This window comes from Neodiprion virginianus, chromosome 4, assembly GCF_021901495.1.
Source record: "Neodiprion virginianus isolate iyNeoVirg1 chromosome 4, iyNeoVirg1.1, whole genome shotgun sequence".
NCBI classification, from domain to species: Eukaryota; Metazoa; Arthropoda; class Insecta; order Hymenoptera; family Diprionidae; genus Neodiprion; species Neodiprion virginianus.
Window position 1 is genome coordinate 37,799,469 of NC_060880.1, and position 20,153 is coordinate 37,819,621.

The window sequence follows — 20,153 nt, forward strand, 5'->3', positions numbered from 1 at the left end:
TAGCTGTCACTTTGTACTCTACATATAATAAGTCAAGTCGCATTATGTATCCAGTTATCTCTATGTTGAAAAAAAAAAAAAAAAAATTAAAAACATTTACACTTTTTACTTAGTCCAGCAACATATAAAAAAATGTATAATACATCAGTCTGGCCAACATATTTGACCAAATACTTATTGATCTACAATTTTTTTTTTCCAGTTTTGAGTAATTTTGCTTAATCTATATCATGTGTCATTTTGCCAATTATATACAGTTGTTCAATGCAAACGATGGAGAATAATAACTGTAAGAATTGAAAGTACTAACTCGTGAAAAAAATTTTTGACTGTAAAGACAATTTGTGTAGTGAGATAATGCAAAAAAAAAAAAAAAAACTTATGTAAGAATTTGAATAAAAGTTGTACTTTTACACCATTATGATGTAAGTATTCTTTCACACTATTAGAAGGTAAGCGTTATTAAAAGACAAGATTACTAACGAACCTATACACATATTACAAAGTGTTCTGTGAATTTGTCTATATATTTGGGTTCAAAATTTAATTGGATCGGATTCAACATGTCGAAGAGTGACAAGACTGGTAGTAAAACGTCCCTCAAATTTTAGTATTATTTTCAATTTCACTAGATATGGTAAACATCCGATATACCGTGTTCGAATTAAAAAAATGATACACTAAAATCTTAAGATTGCTGCCGTTGAAAATAATTTTTTTCCAGCTAAATCAACCAAACGGATTTGAACAATAGTACAAAATCTATATTCGTAAGACTTATTAATAGCAATATATTATTGCATACACAATTTGTGCGAATAGGGAATTCTTGAACACTGCAAAATTTTGCTGTGTAATGAATTGACTGCATGAGCACTAAATTGTTTTTCTTTTTTGTTTCTTAAGTAGTATCTACTAAATATACTTGCTCATCATCCAAAGTTTCAAAACGTTACCATGTAATCAAAATCTGTAACTGTTTTTACCCAGTTAGATGCATAATTATAGAAAGTCTTGCTATGTTGAAAGTGAGACTTGATTTGCATGCTTTCAAAATTGCAGTAGTTCAGCTGTTTTCCATAAATTTAATACAAACATTTCTGTTTCATTTATTATTGTGAGAAAAAAAAACTAACCAATCAATAAATTCGAACTATATAATCATTAATTTTATCAGATCAGGTCACGATCCTGACAAATTAAAAAATTTGTCAATACTCTAATTTGTACCCATTGCAATTGTTTCTCATCTAATGAAATCGTTTTGTTGCTAAAAATGTGATAAAAGAAAATATCAGATGAAAAAATGATATCTGGATAAGTTAAAAGTACTGTGAACTTTTTTGGTTTGGTCTTCGATGTTCGAGTTATATTATTATTGTATTAGTCATTTTAAATAAAAGTGAAATACGTAAAAACGGTAGTTAGGTACAGTAAGTAACAAGAGGGTAATTAATAATGAATTAATTTCACTGAACTTCCAGAATACGACTTAGAGCAGAAAGTCAAGAGTTTTAAGAAAAAAGACAATGAATAGAAACTGGTAAATTAGATAAACATGGACACCTCAAATCGATATTTCACAATAGAATTCGACTACCAATGTGAACGGAGGTAGAAAAAAAATTGATGCATTTTTTATACAGTGAAAATGTATGAATTTTTTTCGTCAATTTCATTCTAACGTTTATTCAATCTTAAGGTATGAATTCGGCGTCGCTCCTGGCCTTAAGAGTAGAGGAGTTTTCCTTCGTGTCGTCGTAACAGGTTGGTAGACATAGTTTCTTTGTAACGTTCCCGTCAATGTTTTTTGTCTCTTCGTGCTAGGACTAAGTTGATATTTAAACGTTGGCTGCTTAGCGATATTTAGCTGCATGTGCAATGTGTCCTTATTATCTTCGATATCAATTTCATCATAGATATGTTCAGTAATATCTATGTCAAAATCTTGACTGCTCTCGTCATAACTGTCTGTTACAGAATTTGCTGCAATATGATTATGAACAGGTTCATCATACGTTGTATTCTCTTCCGCGGTTTCATCGCCAGAGCTTTCCGCCTCTTCTGACATAAAGCCGCTCCCCGCATACCTCATTTCACCCCGTTCTAGTAACTCTAAGTGGTCGGGATAGATCATTGCCTTCTTAATTGCAAGAGGATCCTTTCTTGACCATTTCTGCACTTCTTCGTCCATTTTCGCTATCTTCGCTGGATTTATCGCCCACAAACATCCTTTTCTCTGATTGCCATTACCTGCAGGCTTCTCTATCTTTTCGAAACATTTATTCAGCGACAAATTGTGCCTTACAGAATTTTTCCAACCATTCGGTGCTGTCTTGAAGTAAGGAAAATGTTCACTGAAATAAATAAAAGAAAAAAGCTTGGCTTAGAAGAATACTTCCAAGATATTTCAAGAGATATTAGTATTTGGGATAGACGAATTAAACAAAAACTACAGAGCTGCTTAATTAGTCATGAAAAGTAGAATTTTAATTTTCATAGATCAAAATGTTGGAAACTGGAAACTTTGAAACGTCCGCAAGCATTCTTCATGTAATTTTTTTTTTTAACATCTATTTTGAGTCGGACTTGCTCCACTGATTTAAATATTTTTTAAAACTAATATATAAGATAACAAGTGTATTTGAAAAAAGTATCAATTTGAGAATTTCTTATTATCAGACTCACTATAGTTATCTTACGGAAAATGATAGCCTAAACAGTAAAGATTGCCAAAACTACTAGTTTTCAAAATTCACAACAATTATGAAACTGAAATTGCTTGGTCGAAGAATCAGTATTGCGATAATAATGTAGATGGTGATAGTTATAATTATACATTCACGCGTTGTGACGAATTATAACGAAATATATCATGTTAAACAGCATGGTAGGGTTCGTAAACAAAGAAAGAAGTGAAAGGTTTTGAATGGGACTGTACCCTGACATGCACCTGGTGCTCCAAGGGCCCCATACAAAATGGTTGCTCCCCCCTTAGTAGCCTGTGAATAAAGGGACATGGACAATAATTTTCCATCTCATGCCCCCTCCACACTTACAGGGTTTCAATCTATTTTGCACCATCAGACCACATGGCAAAAAGTTCAACTGCATTAACAGTTTAAAGAAATGCGATAATAAGCGTGTAATTATTAATCGCAATTACTTTCGTAATTTGTTATACTTGTCAAGCTTTGAATGAACAGCTCTTTAGCTTTTTGTTTAAATAATTGCCTTGTTTAATCTAGACTAATTATGCACACCAGTTTCCTTTGTCTAATGATACGTCTATTTGAATGTCAAGTCATCATAAGAATGGTTCTAATTCCAATAATTTTTCGATAATAAATGACTTGTAATAACGTGAGGCTTCCTGAGTAATAGCCCCAAAATAATAGATAAATAGATGTACATACGTAAACGTATCAAATCCCAAAAATGGGCAGATATGTTACCTAATATGTCAATAGATACATTACTTTGATTCATTTTATCTAGATTTTCCGGTTTGACTTATTCAGACAAGTAATGAAATCCTGTTTCATGCACGAGTAATTTCAGTCTGAGTTACTTCCTGATTAAAAATAACAGTGCCTTATCTTTTAGCAAATTTAGGGTGCTGTAGAAATTTCAGTAAAGTTTTAATGTCATGTTTCACATATCACACTTCTTTGGACATTATATCAAAGTCTGAAAGGATTTTTACATCACCATCTCACAGAGCAAAATTTAATGAACTGAAGAAGTTTATCAACAGTTTATCAAGGAAGCTAAATTGAGTTGAAGTTGTGCATGTAGCTTGCTCCACCAATTAATATAAATAAGTCTCTTGCCTTATCCGAGTGATAAACTGTTTTCACAATTCTATAACGTCTCAGTAATATCGATGTGTGTACATGAAATTTATTCTACACGGCCTTGATTAAGTTGCACTAATTTCTGCACAAAAGAGCGGAGTTGAATCCGAACTAAAAAGTTTTCTAAGAGATTCATCGTTGTAGCCTAAGGCAGCATTTACAAGACATTTACGTAATTCTGTACAAAAGCTGGTATGCAGCTTTTATTCTGTCGTGTAAGTCTTACAATAAACTCTACAAATAAGAAACCAAACTCACCACATAAAATTGTAGATTTCCGAAACTGGCAAAGATCCTGTGTGGCTATTCTTCAGTGCCATCGCTATGAGACAGGAATATGAATACGCTGGCTTTGGATATGGTCTTTCGTCGTAATCTGAGAGGTCAAATTCCTTGTCCCTTTTTATTGTCGTAACTGTGTTGTGAACGTTGTTATTGTAGTTTTGTTTTCTAACGTGCTGAGCGTGATGCGAATTCTGAAGTAGTTTGAAGTTTTGTACTTTTATATTCGTAACTGTGTTTAATTTCTGTTGCATTTGAGGTTTCGGTATCTGAGGAGATATGGTTTTTATCATAGTGTTTGTAGGTAGCGAATTTTGCTTTAGTTTGGGCGGAATTATCGTCGTTGTAAGTTCTTGCTCGTCTTCCGACTCCTCCTCCTCATCTCCGTCCTCTTCTTCCTCCTCCTCATCTTCAGTTTCTGTCATATCATGCTCATACTGTTCTCCGTCCGAATCGTTCTCATCTTCCACATTGACTTTCTCTTCTTTGATATCTTTTTTCACAGAGAGAGAACAAGAGCGATGATTACTGTGCGGACTTGGACTTCTCACAGTTATGTGTGGCATCACAGAGTTGGGATTGACCATCACCGAAGCTGCTTCTCCTCCAGAAATATCCAAATTGAAATTGCTGTGGAAAATTGTTCAAAATAAGTATATACAAACATAATTGTCATCCAAACTTAAGTCGTTTATTGTTATCAGCGATAAAATATTAAGGAGATTTATTTCCCCAAAGTTTATATTGAACGATTTTTTACCTCACATACCTGTTGGAACTATTGCTATTTCCATTCAACAGACTAGCTGAGCCAAACCAGCCATTAATATCATCCTGACAGCCGACGGGATTGTCATCCATCTCAAGGGGCGACAAATCGGTGAAATTGAAGCCTAGCTCTGGATGGCCTCCGATGACTCCTTCGACTTCACACTTTATGTCAACATCCAGCATCTCCTGCAAGGATACGCTGTCTGTCCCTAGGTAGCAGTCCATCGTGAGCCAAGGATCCCTTGTGGACCCTTGATCCAACCCGGTACTGTGCCTGCTCTCCGTGTCCAACATTCACGCGACTGGAAAAAAAAACATTTTCAATCATGAAATATTTCTCTAGCAATTCCTCCAGTCTGCAAAGGTATCAAATACGACTCGACGAGCTTACAGTTTGACAATACATTGGCGGACAAGAAAATAAATTTTTCAGCATATCTGCCAGCGGTTCGTCTTCTCATCAAGATTTGAAACCGTTCAGCTTGACATCATGTAATAACAAGGTGGGTTGATAATATAGAAAATTTATCGGCATCGGCAGACAAGAACAATGTGAAATAAGAGATGGAAAAAAAGGAGGCGCGGGAAAGAATACTACGAGAATTTAAACGGACTAAATATCGCAAGTAAGGAATTCCTGAAGTTGGCTCGAAGAACTGATATACGAGAAGTATAAGGTAGTGCTGTGGTACAGTTAATTAGGTGCATAATATTGTCTTGCTCCTATTTAGATTGCCAGGTAATCTTGTAACGTGATCCGAGGTATAGTCAATAGAATTTCAGCCAAGGGAGTTCAGGTATACAGTACAATAAAGTAGTATACACGTGACCTCGCATGCGGCAGAGAGGAGTGAATGTGTGCTGAGAGGGTCTTGAACTCCTGCATCAGGCTAAGCTTGTGGGTGTGACTGACTCATAATACTATAGCCGATTTACTATAGAATGTGTAGAGTTCTGTAGTACTCCAAGCGATAGTGAGTTTACTTCAACGGAGGAGGAGGAGGAGTGGTACCTCTACGTACTGCCACGTAGTAGTGTAAAATGCTAAATAGCCAACTCCTCGTAGAAGCAGCAATTACTAAGCGTACTAAACTTGTATCGTCGACTAGGGAACTGACCCTGCTTCAATTGTATAGGTACATGAATAATGCATATCACACAGTATATTATTGATAAGTTGATTGACAGACCCAACCCAAGAATGGCGAATAAATCATTATTTTGTATCGTATTAATTCAAAAATTTCTCTCCGTGTCAAAAAATGAACATACATTAGCATCATATGCAAAAAATAAATTTGTTTCGACATACGACTTCAAATTGACATGCGTTTGCTCATTAGAACGCTACATTGGGTAAGATACAAATATTCCATATTTATTCACAGCTTTCTTTAGAATTATTCGAGTCATAAATTAGGACTATATTCAATATCTATAAACATATGGATATATGTGGGAAAAAGAAAGAAAAAACCAACTCTGGCATCAAAAGGAGGCGAAAAAAAATTGTGTTATCCTTGACGGAAAGATTGAAGTTGGTAAACAGTAAAAAATGCAATGAAAAAATGAAAAAATGAAAAAATAATAAAATTATAATTAGTAACGACATGGATATTCGAATGTTGAAAATTGATGTTTTTAACTCGGACGTAACTTTTTTTTTCTTCTTCATTTGCGCTTCTTAAGACGGAGCAACGACCTTTATTGATAGTGAGAGGTTGAAAAAAAAAAACAGAATTTTTTCGAAGGTCAATGTACGCGTACAAATTTTATTTTTTTTTTTTCTTTCTTTCCTTTGGACCGAAGCCAATAGTAAAATTGAAGGGGATAAAAAAAATGTTGTTACGTATGTCGGGTATTGCAACAATTACCGTGCATAATTTTAGAATCTTTTGTCTCTCTTTAGAGACGAACGTCGGCGGTCTTTCACACTTGCTCTCTCCGCCAAACAAGAACAACCTTGGGCCTTTGGCTGTTTAGTTCTTTTCTTTTTTCGTCTGTTTTCAAGTCTGGCCATTCAAACGTGTGCGGTGGATATTACCATGTGGCGTGGTGCCATGCCCTGCGTACAGTAACTCGACTGACTAACAATAAGCTTACTGTCGCAACTTTTTACTACATATACCCATTGACTGACCGTCGGATCGTCTATACGCCTCTGCAACGTATAACTCTCCGTGTTTGTGTATCCCCCCCCCAATTCTCACACAAGTTTAACAACGGACAATGTTTAACCGAAGGAAACTGAATCGGCAAGAGATAATTAGATTTTCTAACGTAGTACAACGAAACTGAAATGTATAATTTTGTTTGCAAAGTAATCATCGGTGATGAAAAATGATTACAATAGGTGGAAAGAAAAAAGTTAGAAACATTCTGCTGTAATTCGGTGATTTTTGCAGACAACAATTTCCGGGACCGGAATTAAATTGCGGTTATTTGACTCAACGTCGAGGCTCGGTTAAAACTGACTTGGTAAGAATTTGTTCCTCGAATATCAGAGAGACACATGGCTTATAGCCGCTGGCTGATTGCGTAGCAGCGAAGGAAAAGAAGAAGAAGCGGTTGAGTCGACGGGAAGTAGTTGATGGTAAACTATATAAAAGCCGCGGTTCGAGGATATTTACGGTACGGATTTAACTTCCAATTTCGTTGATGAATATTCCTATTTCTAATTGGTTTTTGGGAACGACTTTAAAAACTCCAGGGAGCGGAACAAGGAGAATTTAATGTACCATTAATAGCATCGTGACACTTGACCTGGGCGGGTAATTAACGGGATAGATTCGACTCGCAAAGCGTAACGAACCGTCAAGTGATCACGAAGACTTGTTCCGAGTTTCGAGTCAGAATTATAGTATAGAAGAATGGAAATATCTCTTCCCGCATCGCTGGACAATCCCTTGCTGTTTATTTATTTATTTCAAAAATATTTTTATGCCCTGTATTCCTCTCAACATTTTACACGTGATCAAAACTCGTCCAGTACGTATAGATTAATCTGTCGGCAAGGTGAGATAAGCACAAAATTAAAGGGGGAGGGAAGTAACCGAAATAGAAAAAAAAAACGAACCACAACACGAAGATCAATAGAAAGATCCGAGATACGGATAGAAATTCTTCGGAATGTTGCAGCGGCGTTGTGCAGGCATTGGGAGAATAAGCAGATCAGAGCAGATCAGAGAAGAGAAGAACAGAATACATCTCCTCCATAGATGTAATGATCCCTGAGATGAACCGTAATAAATCAATATTACACCAATAGTACCATCACTGCGTCCGAAAGCCTAGTTCACACTCGGTGAACTTCACAAGCTTCGTGAGTATCCCGAATGAAAACCGGTTTTCTTGATCACAAAGAAGAAAGAAGAGAGAGAACCTGCCTTCTTCTCGAGTATACGTTCATACGACGACGACGACGATGCCTCGGTCCAATCCGACATACAAGAGTCTTCTTCGAGCATAAGTATAATACGGTAGTAGATATGTAATGCATACATATGCATATACGCACATACAAATATATATATATATATATATATATATATATATGTATATATATGCATATATATACATACATATTTACAAAAACTGTAAAACCAGTACGGTTATTCCTAGTTTCGTGCTTTCCGCCTTAAAAGCACTTTGTATTCGCCTTTTACCGATTCTTATGACATAGGTATAAACGATGAAATGTCGAATATGCAGATCGTGCAATGAGCAGTAAGTTTGTCAGATCTATATTCAGTACACTTGAATGATACACCACCCGCCGACCTTCCATCCCCCGAAGCAATAGCGTCGAGTCTGGATTTTCGAATTTTACGACTTCAGGCATACCAAAGCCGACGAAAAGCCTAGGACCCGGATTCCCGGAAGTATTCGAATGTTAATCTTTTTCTGGGTATAACGTGGGTCGGATTATCCTTGCTAAATCGGGTAAATGACAATAGAAAAAGGGAGAGTATTCGAGTGAAACTTTTCGCCTTGCACCCTGCTAGTTTATACCTAAGGTTTGTTTCAAAGGACTCGAGTCCCTGCCCTTGCCGACTCACCCAGTTTCTTATTCTACCTATACTATAGAATTTTCTGGGGACCGCAGGTATATGCCATAAATTCTAACACTGGCCCGACCCCGAAGTAAGGAATGATTCATTATCCCTCAGTCGGTAAGGCAGTCAGTCAGGTACAGCAATATTCATTAATGCCTTAACCTTCCGAGTATCTGTCTTCGGTCCGAAACAAAATGCGATTTCGATTTTATGCCAATTATGTGTCAACGGACTCCATTCTGTGAACTCATCGTTATCAACTCGCATTTTCTTTCCGGTCGAAAACCAAATAACCGTAAGGGTAATAAGGCATTAATGATTATTGCTGTACAAAACAGATCCTCAATTTAGATAGAGACTCAGGTAAGCTAAAGAAATAAACGATCGTGCATACGAGGAATTATTATAATTGTACAAATTCTGATTTTCATCGATATATTACCCATCGTTGTACCTGTATAATAACTCGCGTATGACCGAAATGATGCAAGTATTTAATAACCGCGGAATATTATAATGTAGAGGTATATGCGGGAAGACGTCGACCGCGAATTGATAGTATTATTACATCGCAGGCAGATATATATATATATACGTACACGTAGATACGTATATTAAGGCGGTTGACCACTTCCTGCATGAAGGCGCTCGTATATTAATTCGAAAAAAAAAAAATACGGTAGGGAATATGAAAAAAGAAGTAAAAGACGAATAATCTCAACGCCATACACGTGTTACGCACACTGTATATTTTACTGTTTGGCTGCGCCGATTTATCGTGCGATATTATTCGTTATATCATGAATATACTTACTATAAACTTAGAAACAATGTATAATGTTTGTCATCGGCATCGATTGATAAATTTCGCCGATTAGCATACATGAGATGCATATAAAAATATCTACCGGCTATATTTAGAGTATAACGGTATGTAGTTTGCGGTTCGCAAAAAGAAAGGCATCTTTGTTTGATTAGCTGTTGATTAGCCGTACAGATACATGTAAATGTGTGTACGAGGGGATTTCGAAGCGAGAGTTATAACATGCTCGTCATTTTACATACGTGTACGTACAAACACCATAAGTTATTGGCATACCATATTGACCCGAATGAAAGTAAGAACGGAATGGATTTCTGAACAAAAATTTGATGAAAATTAACTCGTGGAATTTTTTAAAAACAATTTTAGTCTGTCAAACATTCCTACAAAATGAATTATACAAATAGTATATTCTATATTGCGACGATGTATACACGGGAGCCAGTTTTAACTGCAAAGACGCAAACGGAAAATGAATGATCTCGGGTTGGACCGACTGTATTTTCTTTAGCCTCTACTACCCTCTCGACTATCGATCCGATTTCCCCTGCTACATGCCCGACTGTCTGCACCCTCTCTGCGTAAAACGACGAGGGGACGAACGGATGGTTTGAAAATTTATATGAAAGGGGATTGGTTGTTACGTTTGGATAAGATTTTCGTAAATGTATTCGTAAGACACGATTGACCGAGAAGTCGAGAAATAACTTGAAAATTACCAAAAAAAAAAAAAAAAACGAAAAAATTTCAACTCATAGTTAGTCGAGATGAAAGAATGTTTTTAATAAAATGTACAAGTACCGCGTACGTGAAAACATTAAATACACATTTCGCAACTAACGAATCGCAGAAAATGAACCGCTACTTCGTGATCGAGCTTTGTCTAATATCGTGAATAATATCAAAGTCCTCGGTAAGCGGCGGTTCATGGAACTTATAATTCAGTGTTTGCAGCTTCTTCGTGGGCGCGTGTCGTAAATGATGTTCGACACGTACCTCTGCCTGTGTACCGTACTCAATATACACGTTACAGGCAGACTCGGGGTGTAAAAATATTCGAATATAGGTGGGATATACCGCGTTTACGGATATAGATATAAATTCGTTTAGGTAGTTGAACCGGGTAATGAAAATGTAAACATCGGTAGGTATATAATGTGTGTAAGGTCTGCGCCGAGCAGCATTTCCCTCCTTCTAACGATGATTATTCCGACGCAAAGAACAAAACTCCGCGCCTGAGGGTCTGAGAGCCTGAATTATATAGGTACCTTAGGCACATAACACATGAGAGACTGAAAGTCTATTTGTACATACATGCATAACTTTCTCAATTTCCTGTCTGCCTTATTATGGAAACTATGTATAGAGGCAAATTGTATTGTCCGAGAGAGACAAGATCGAACGATGAATTTGAATAATCTACCCGATAATATTTAGTAAAAGATGAAAGAAAAAAGGAAAAACTTCGTTCAATGAACGGGATTGTGGATGGGAAGGAGGAAAAAAACTGCTAAGATAAACACGCAATTTGTGCAAAGAAGGCAATAAAACTTTTATATATATATATATATATATATATATATATACACACGAGCTGGCAAGATTATATTTCGGTTTAAGCCCGCAGGATGGGTCCGGTGTTGGGCATATGGCGAGGGTTGGAGTTCCCAGAATGTTTCTCACGGTCAAAAATTTCCCGACCATGGGTTGGATTGCCGGGAGAAGGACCCCTTGAAATGCGTTCAGAGCCCCCCGCCTTTTATTTGGATATTATACTTTTGGAAAATTTCCACTTTGAGGTTGAAATAACTATTTAACTTGAAACGTGTCTGACTTAACATTTTTCAAAAACGAACGATCTATCATCGAATTTTATTTTTCCTTTTTTCATTGAGTAACATTTTTATTTATTTATCTTTACTAAATCTACGTCAAAATACCGAAATTAAATCTCTGAACGCAGTTCAAAGATATACAAAGTAAAGAATAACTGCGATTTGAAACCGCTACGGATTGAACGATGAGACTGAAATCAATTTCATACAAGGTTTTAATTTTTTCAACGTTATCATGATATATAGTTAACGCGTGTTAACTATATATTTGTCAATTTTGAATGAAAGTTAACGGTGGGAAAAGAGAAGAGGAGATAGAAAAATTGTTAGTAAAGATACTAGAAAACGAATGGGAAAGAATTAAGAATAAACGTATAGCGTATAGCGGGTATTTTTTTGTTTTATCAAATTACAAGTGTCAACAAGTAACGAAGCGGTTATCGTTCGTAAACCGGGCAATGCGATAAGTCTGTAAACACGCCACACGGTGTATTACGGCAGATTAATCGATGCTTTACGCGGGAAAGCAGTAAAATCGTAATGGTAGACAAAAAAAAAAAAAAAAAAAAAATCACACACGTACGTACACAGAGGCAGACAGGAAGAGAATAATTCTTGGTAAATAATCAAGTAATCTTACTCCGAGCAAACGTAAATGTCGAATTTAATCAGTCGCGCGTATAATTTACATAGTTATTATATCTGAGACGAGAGCTACGTGTCGAGAGTAAGAATAGTAAACTATTTAGGCGGGCAAATCTCCACACCGAGAGAAAGGTAAGGAGGGAATGACCGGTCTTCTACTCTTTTTATTGCATGTATTTTTCCCGCCGAAACATCCGACGATGTGTTCACGATATGAAGAGACACGCATTTCCGTCAAATCAGAAAAGAAAATCGTATCGATTCTTTGTTGTTTAACAAATGAGTGGTACGTACACCCGGTTGCCATGACGTTTGATGGGATATATAAATTCACAGAAATGAAATTTATTAACTGTACGTGTCCAACACCACAAGCTGTTCCCGCCTTGAGGAAAACGATGACAAATAGAATAACGTGAGTAACAAGACTCTCGTCTCGGCGGTTAAAAATATAATATGCACTGAAAATTCCGCACGACCAACGTCAGGTTTGACACGTAGTTATATATTGGAGAGAGGAATTGTAACAGGAAAAATAAATTGTACAAAATCAGTGATCACGGTGTAAAACGTAACGAGACAACGTGACATTCGTCGTAGACTTTAACGTGTAAACAGATCAATGCTCGAACACAGATAAAAGTATCGAAGGTGAAAAAAAAAGAATCGAAACGATCCCAGGTATGCGCGTAATAGTATGACAAGAGCCCACCGAAAAAAACCGGCATCTTCCTTCGACCGCGTGATTATTTTGTGTAAAGTAAAATACGATAAATACTTCGTGATTAATGTTAGGAATTAAATATCTTCACTTACCGGTTGTTAAACAGTCTGGACGAAACGTTGTTGTCTTATGAAAAAAATCACAACTTTCACATATAAATTTTTAGCCGAAAAATATGCGATTTTAGGCAGAGACCATACATAAACGAACACTGACACAAGGCCCTCTTTACGGAACTGAAGTAACGTTGACGGGGGACTCGTGAACAAAGACCACGCACAATTTCAAATCTCTCTACGCCTATTGGCTGGTTTGTGTCACGTGAACATACCGCTCGGCGTTTATTGGGCCACTGGTATTGAGGTATGAGATCATTTTAAATTCTATACCAATGCACATGGCTGACAAAATACATTAAATACATCTTGATTTCACCATGTATAAATGACCCGTGCACTTTCTCAGGCTTATTCCGATACAATTTTCGCCAAAACTAACGTCTTCGATGCCTACTCCTACCGACAACGTTTTACCGACTTGACAGGTGCGGTCGGGGCGCGCTACACGTCGCTACCCCCCCCCTACTTCAAAATGGCCGAACCCAAAGTGCAGCGTACAAATAGATAATTATTAGAGAAATGAAGAGTTATTTTGATATATCTGCAACATGAATAATATTTAAAAAAAAATTTCAATCGATTCCCTTCAAAATTTCTAACAAGTTAACCTTCCCTGAGATTTATTTTGAGGAGGATATACACATGCCACAGACGAGTCCATTATCTTTACGATAAAGGGGAGTCGGGTTGCCCCGTTAAGAATGAAACTGAGCCGCAAAGGTATTTACCGTTCGTTCCTCTCTTTCTCTCTCTCTGACTCGCTCTAACGTGCCGTAAGATAATGGCGGGAAGACGAGACACATTCACTTACACATCGAGATACAGCCGACGTTGTATTCCTTGCGAAGGAAAAGAGAGAAAGAGAGAAGACAGCTGAACACCGTCACCTGCACACTAGGCAAAAAAAAAAAGAGGAAAGAAAACGAAAAATAATTATTGTTGTGAATTCTGGTATTATGAAGAGAAAATTACAGCACAAATTTTACGTCTCTTTTTTTTTTTGTTGCGATGCCAACGACGCGATATCAAATCTATCAACTCCGGGTTCAATGCAGATGTCTTCGTTTGTTGATATGCGTTTTTTTTTTGTTTGTGTTTTTTAATGTAATAACATGTAATATTTCAAATAAGCTTAATGATTATTATAACACGCTTAAAATAACTATTTCAAAAATATATGAATATATCTATGTGCACGTACGCATACGTAGAAATATAATTTTTTTTATCTTTTCTTCCAACATATTATTTCTTTTCCTCTTTCACTGTTTCATCTCTTTCTAGACATTGATTTCCATGATTTTGATTTTCTACTTCATCGTTTTCATGTTGACATTTTTCGTTTTCGCATATTAGAACTTCAGCAAATTTATGTTTCTTAACTGCATTTTTAGTGCACAATGGCAAAATTAATGTTCAACATTTTGCCCCATCCAAAAGATAATAATCGATTACACATTTCTAATTTTTTCGTTCAATCAACGTATGATATTCACATGATTATATATCTTTGAAAAATCGTTCAAAAACGAAAATAATAATGATCAAAATGAAAAATCAAACCTTGCATTGTTTGCATGTTTGTTCAAATTACACCGGGCTTTGTTTTAATCAGGTTTTTTTCTTCAAGTTTCAGTTTACCATTACTCATGAATATATTTTCATTTAATTGAGAATAATTTGAATCATCCATAGAACTTGGGATGTACCTCGTGCTGACTGTTCAATAATGTTTTAAAAAACGATTTTTCATTACTGGAATTACCTATTTTTTATTATTGTCTCAGTTCACTTCAGTCAAACTGTGTTTAACGTCATCATTAAATTAAAATATTATATATCTGAGCTTTAACAAACTTTTCACCCCAACTATATTTCATATTTTCTTACCACACTTCATGCCTCATACTTCTCACTCCGTACTGCTTCATCTTCCTTGGAATATCAGGTCATGAAAATTCATATTCAGACGATCTGTGATGAATTTTAAGCATTTGCCACAGCTGGTATCAATTCCGTGTAAATTTCAACACCACGCAAAAATACATCCTTATTTAGATACTCGTTGTGATCGTGAAGAAGGATCGGCGTATTGTTCATCGGTGAAAAACCAATCGCTGGGATTCCAACCTGGTTAAATTCAGTCAATGTTATTATTTACATACATTAAAAAACGGAAGTGTACGTGCACTTAATAAGTCATATAAGCAATTAATAACGTCTTTTGAACATGTAGAATTCTTTTTCCCTTTAACGAGGTTGAATTTAGTTTCAATCAGATCTTATACAAAAATTGTAAATAAATGTACGGATGTGTGGTCTATATGAAGTCATGGAAATTCATTTCCACATATCGGTCGAGACAGTTGTTGGAGACGCGAAAAATTTAAAAAGACGAATTTCGAATGCATCATAGATCGCTTCTGAAAAGATATGTCGATCTCGATCTCTGGTTTTCTTTAGCGTTATATTTAAATCTTTTACCGATCGCACAAAGCGACTGTCAGTCGCTCCAGGGAAGATTCCGATGTCGAGATTCACTCCCAGTTTATCACTGGCTTTTTTAAATTCCACCCAGAATGGATTTGTACTGTCTACTTTAGTGGTTTCGATTTTCTCGTTTTTCTGCTCAAATTTAACATGCACATCATCTCCAGCCTCTTTGCACCATCCCATCACCATATCTTCGAATTTTTTTTCATCGACAGTAACAGCAATACGAATATCAAATGCAACTACCAATTGATCTGGAATTACGTTGGTTTGTATACCTCCCTGAAAAATAAAGATTGCATTATTATGAAGTGCATCTTTTTCAGAAGTAGGCTGCTATTGAAATTATATTCGCACAATTGGACACAAAAATTACCAAAAAAATATTATAATATCGTCAGAAACGTTTCATATTCCAATCAATTTCAAAGCTACTCACCAATATTATCATCCTAGTGATCAAGGCATGGTAAAATAAAACAAAAACGAATTCTTTAGAGATTCATTGATCTTGCAATTGATTTTTTAGAAAAACATTGCGAAAAGTAATTTGACCAACGCCTAAGAAATGTATGTATTTTCAAGCATCCCGTAGCTTACTCTCAAATTATTGTACGATTATTATCAAAAATAATGAGAGATTTGAGAAAAGTTCATTTCACACACTATATCTGGATGAATAAATCATATTGATTCAAGTGCCTTTTTGAAATTTATACTGGAGCCTAGAATCTTCGAAGATTTGATCTCAGGCTGGAATTATCAGATTAAACTTTCAATAATATGTCATATAAACTTTAATTGCCAGTTCTCGTAATACTTGAAGTAAAACAGCGTTTATATAAAGTTAAATTTAAATCAAAACCAACATTATTTCGAAGAGTAAGGAAAGAAATTAAATTGAACGAAATGCAATGACATGAACAGAATTTAAAGAAATGAAAAAAATTCATTACGTTTCAAGGCTTACTTGTAATTGCGTGAGATTAACTGAAGTCACATCTCCCAGCTTGACTTTTGGATCCTTGAGCTTGGCTTTTTCTTTCGCTCTAAAGTCCATGAATTTGTCAATAACAATTCTGATTTTTTCTCCAGCTGTATTATCCAGCATTAGCGATCCGTGGCCCGGATTACCTGGGCAATAGATCCATAAATGCCACAAAGATCGCTCGCCATTGTAGAGAAAAAAATCATTGGTCGGTGATGCAACTCCTTCGTCCAGAGCGAAACCCAAATTCAATGCCTGGAAGTCTTTTGTGTGGACAAACTCTCTCATTCCAAGTACTCCCCCGATTTCTTCGTCAGGTACAAAGGATAAGTGAATCGTTCTGTTGAAACACTGACCCTTCAACTTTAGGCGTCGTATTGCTTCCAAATATTGAATCCCGACGCATTTCATATCCTGACTTCCGCGTGCGTATATATTTCCTTTCTCATCCATGTGCGCACTAAATGGCGGATACGTCCATTGATCCTGAAATAAATTTTTCTAATTCATCTCATGGCTTACTCCAAGCCAAAAGACTGTAATTTAGTGACAGTTGTTACAAACTTCCAGTATCGTAACAACCGAATTGTTACACAGTTTTACATCATTGTACAGAAACTGTTACAGAAAGTAATAAAAATTGAATCAAAAGTGATGATCGATTAACTTGAGCGCTTCCATAGACAATTACACCTTACAGACATAATTAGTACCCATACTAAGTATTTGATCAAGTTGCTTGAAATTTTTGCGATTTGAAACAAGAATAAGATGAACCTGCGCGATGGTAAAAAGTCAAATGTAGAAGCATTACTTACAGCAAAAACTGGCACGACATCCATGTGGCTGTTTAAGAGAATAGCAGGTAAGGATGGCTTGAGTCCCTCCCAGGTGATGATGACGATTGGCTTGTCAGGATGCACATGATACACTTTGAGTGGCAGGTCGAGGGACTTTGCCTGCTTTTGTAGAAAAGCGACGCAGTCATCTGAAATCGAAAACTTGCTGTAGAACGGGTTCCCAAACTTCATAATCTACTTTGTTAGTTACACCAGAATCATTGATGGATTAATTCAAAAATAAAATTAAAAACTATGAAGTCGTAAATTTATTATAAAAAAATTTCAAATACATATATACATGAAAAATTTAGCCAACTGACAAAATATCGCCAGAGAATGGCTTATAACATTGTAGCAAAAGAATTCTCAATCTGAAAATATGGTATGTTGTAGAGCAAGATCGTTAAATAATTGTGTAGAAGAATAAATTGAACGTAAAATGGTGGTAAAAATTGCACAATCATTACAATCAACAAGTGTTGCAACTACTACTAGTACTTGCATTTTATTTCCATTTTATTGATCATCAGAACGAGCTTGCTGTCAAATTTTTATAATAAATTAAACTCGCGAACTGTAAACTATGATTTAAAATTAACAAAGGTATTTGTTTTACTTCGTTTATTAAAAGGCACTTCCAAGACTAATTTGTGATAAAATATCGAATGTTTGTAAATAGCAGAGTAGTTCCTTTAATCCCATTGAAAAATTGAAATGCAAATTGCAGTGTAGGTATAATGCGGATGTAACTTCAGATCGCATTTAGCACGATTATAACAAAGAGAATAGTTACTTGAATGAGTATGTTATGAAAAAAAAATAAATAAAAAAATGACCATTAGTGATGAAACTGACGTGCAACCAATATTGTATACGTGAATAGAAGTGACGCTGTTGTTTCTTGGCTGGCAAAAAAATCAATTTAACGAAGCAACGCCTTACCACGAATCAATAATCAGTTGCGATTTAAAAAATTTATATACGCTCGACATGAGAACCTGTTTTCACGTTGAAAATCTCTTATCGTTTCACCGGCGACCGTAGTGGTATACGAACGCAAAATGATTGCGTGAGGCACAAAGGTTTTCGCAAATGCGTTTCACAAACTTAACGAAATGCGCGAATATTGCAAGTATTTCAGAGTGTCTAAACAACAGATCGCGAAGTATCCACCAATGACTTTGGCGACATAAATCGTAAACAAAGATTCCGGGTCCGGGAAAGAGGCGTGAGGATAAAAAAAACACGTAGCGACAAAAAAAGACACATCACGGACTCTGAGAATAAAGAGTTCGGCTGTGCTCGGCGGGGGATAATTTTAAATCGACCTTAAATAAAGACGTATGCCGTTTAAAGCCGGAGGAATTTCGCAGAATGCTTTTTCGATAAAACGGATCGGCTTTCTATGGATAAAAAAAATGACTAAACGAGTAATATACCATTTCTTGATACATGCAGGGTGGGGCAGACAATGGCTGGATAGCGTCTTGGACGCCGCGTCCTTTTCAGAGTTCACCTTCGACCAAACTGCCGAGATAACTACTATCGTGGCACAAGCAACACGCCCACATTTATCTGGCCGTGGTTGAAATCATGACGGATGTTGGTCTCCGGTAATGATCGGCTAAATTAGCTAAGGAGGATACGCGTTGTTGGACGACCCCGTTCAATCGCTATGCACGCACTTTTAAACTGTTCAATTTAAATTTATAATTCACACCAGATTATCGGCCGGTAGAAAATTTCAATCTTGGAATACGAGGCTTTATCAGTGATATATCGCCGAATTACTCACCGTAATTTACGTTGGGCTGGACCGTTGGTATTCGGAGATATTCACAAAAATTCTCTACAGCTGTTGCCTCCAGCTGAGACTGTTTCGGGTACAGCGAGGACATTGCGTGACCTGCTGATCGGATCGCCGCGTCGGACGCCGTGAAGTCGACTGTCATAGCAGACGCTTTGCGTCGATTTAACCAATGGAAATATTCTCCTGGTAATGACGTCACGGCGTTCAGCCAATTGCGTTGCGCGATCTCGAGTGGCGCGTTGGTGGGGCACGAGATGCAATAATTTAAATCCCCGTTCAAAAGTGACTCTGAAGGCGTCCTCTTTCACGAGATAACAATTATTAAAACTGGACCATTATTCACTTGTATTTTATTAGGTCAATTACCAGTTGCGTCTTGCTTGCATTGAATAGCATATTGTTCCTCGCGAATACGCTGCGTAAGGCTGTTTACAATTAATACCTCAGTCGTTCTACACAGAAGATATTTAATGGATATTTATGGAACTGGCTAGACGTAACAATGCTTACCCGTGTTGTTTTATACAGCACACGTATCATGTAAGCTTGTGATAAATACGACGTTAAAACGTTTATTTCACAGTAGTTACCTTCTGATAACGTATTGCGCGTAGATACTCAGACCAATATATTGTCAGAGATAAGACAAGACGATGATTTATAGCACGTTATTTATCGAGTACAAGTTGCCAGATCCAGCACAGATGTACACATTGCATAATTTTGTAAATGAATTTGCGTGAATTAATTGAACAACTAAAATTACATACACACACGTAATGAAAATAATTTTAAATCGTCATTCTCGTTCCAGTTACCCAATTTTCGGATACGAATTAAATTCGTTCGGATCTAATTAATAATTAAATTAAATATTGAGGAATTTGCAGGAAATTATTAAGAGTTTAA

General features: G+C 36.3%; 2 protein-coding genes and 1 long non-coding RNA gene across 5 annotated transcripts in view; 1 reads left to right on the top strand and 2 right to left on the bottom strand.

Annotated features, from left to right (window-relative positions):
- The window catches only part of LOC124304017 (uncharacterized), a 234,903-nt gene that overhangs the window by 134,709 nt on the left and 80,041 nt on the right, over nt 1–20,153 (top strand). The window lies entirely within an intron of this gene.
- LOC124303980 (forkhead box protein P2) lies at nt 564–13,964 on the bottom strand. 2 transcript variants are annotated; one of them, XM_046761879.1, is made up of 4 exons: nt 13,085–13,964; nt 4,909–5,212; nt 4,116–4,769; nt 564–2,357 (listed from the first exon to the last, which is right to left on the bottom strand). In XM_046761879.1, exons 2-4 carry the CDS (start codon nt 5,202–5,204, stop codon nt 1,688–1,690), a joined length of 1,620 nt encoding a protein of 539 aa, XP_046617835.1. In that variant the 5' UTR covers nt 5,205–5,212; nt 13,085–13,964; the 3' UTR covers nt 564–1,687. The 2 variants fall into 2 exon arrangements, with proteins under 2 accessions (XP_046617835.1, XP_046617834.1); XM_046761878.1 differs by having other exon boundaries at nt 4,900–5,212.
- LOC124303988 (aminoacylase-1-like) lies at nt 14,286–19,777 on the bottom strand. 2 transcript variants are annotated; one of them, XM_046761893.1, is made up of 6 exons: nt 19,771–19,777; nt 19,230–19,394; nt 17,411–17,580; nt 16,575–17,078; nt 15,596–15,886; nt 14,286–15,241 (listed from the first exon to the last, which is right to left on the bottom strand). In XM_046761893.1, the coding sequence occupies exons 2-6, from the start codon at nt 19,384–19,386 to the stop codon at nt 15,098–15,100; spliced, it is 1,266 nt and encodes a 421-aa protein (XP_046617849.1). In that variant the 5' UTR covers nt 19,387–19,394; nt 19,771–19,777; the 3' UTR covers nt 14,286–15,097. The 2 variants fall into 2 exon arrangements, with proteins under 2 accessions (XP_046617849.1, XP_046617848.1); XM_046761892.1 differs by lacking the exon at nt 19,771–19,777 and having other exon boundaries at nt 19,230–19,401.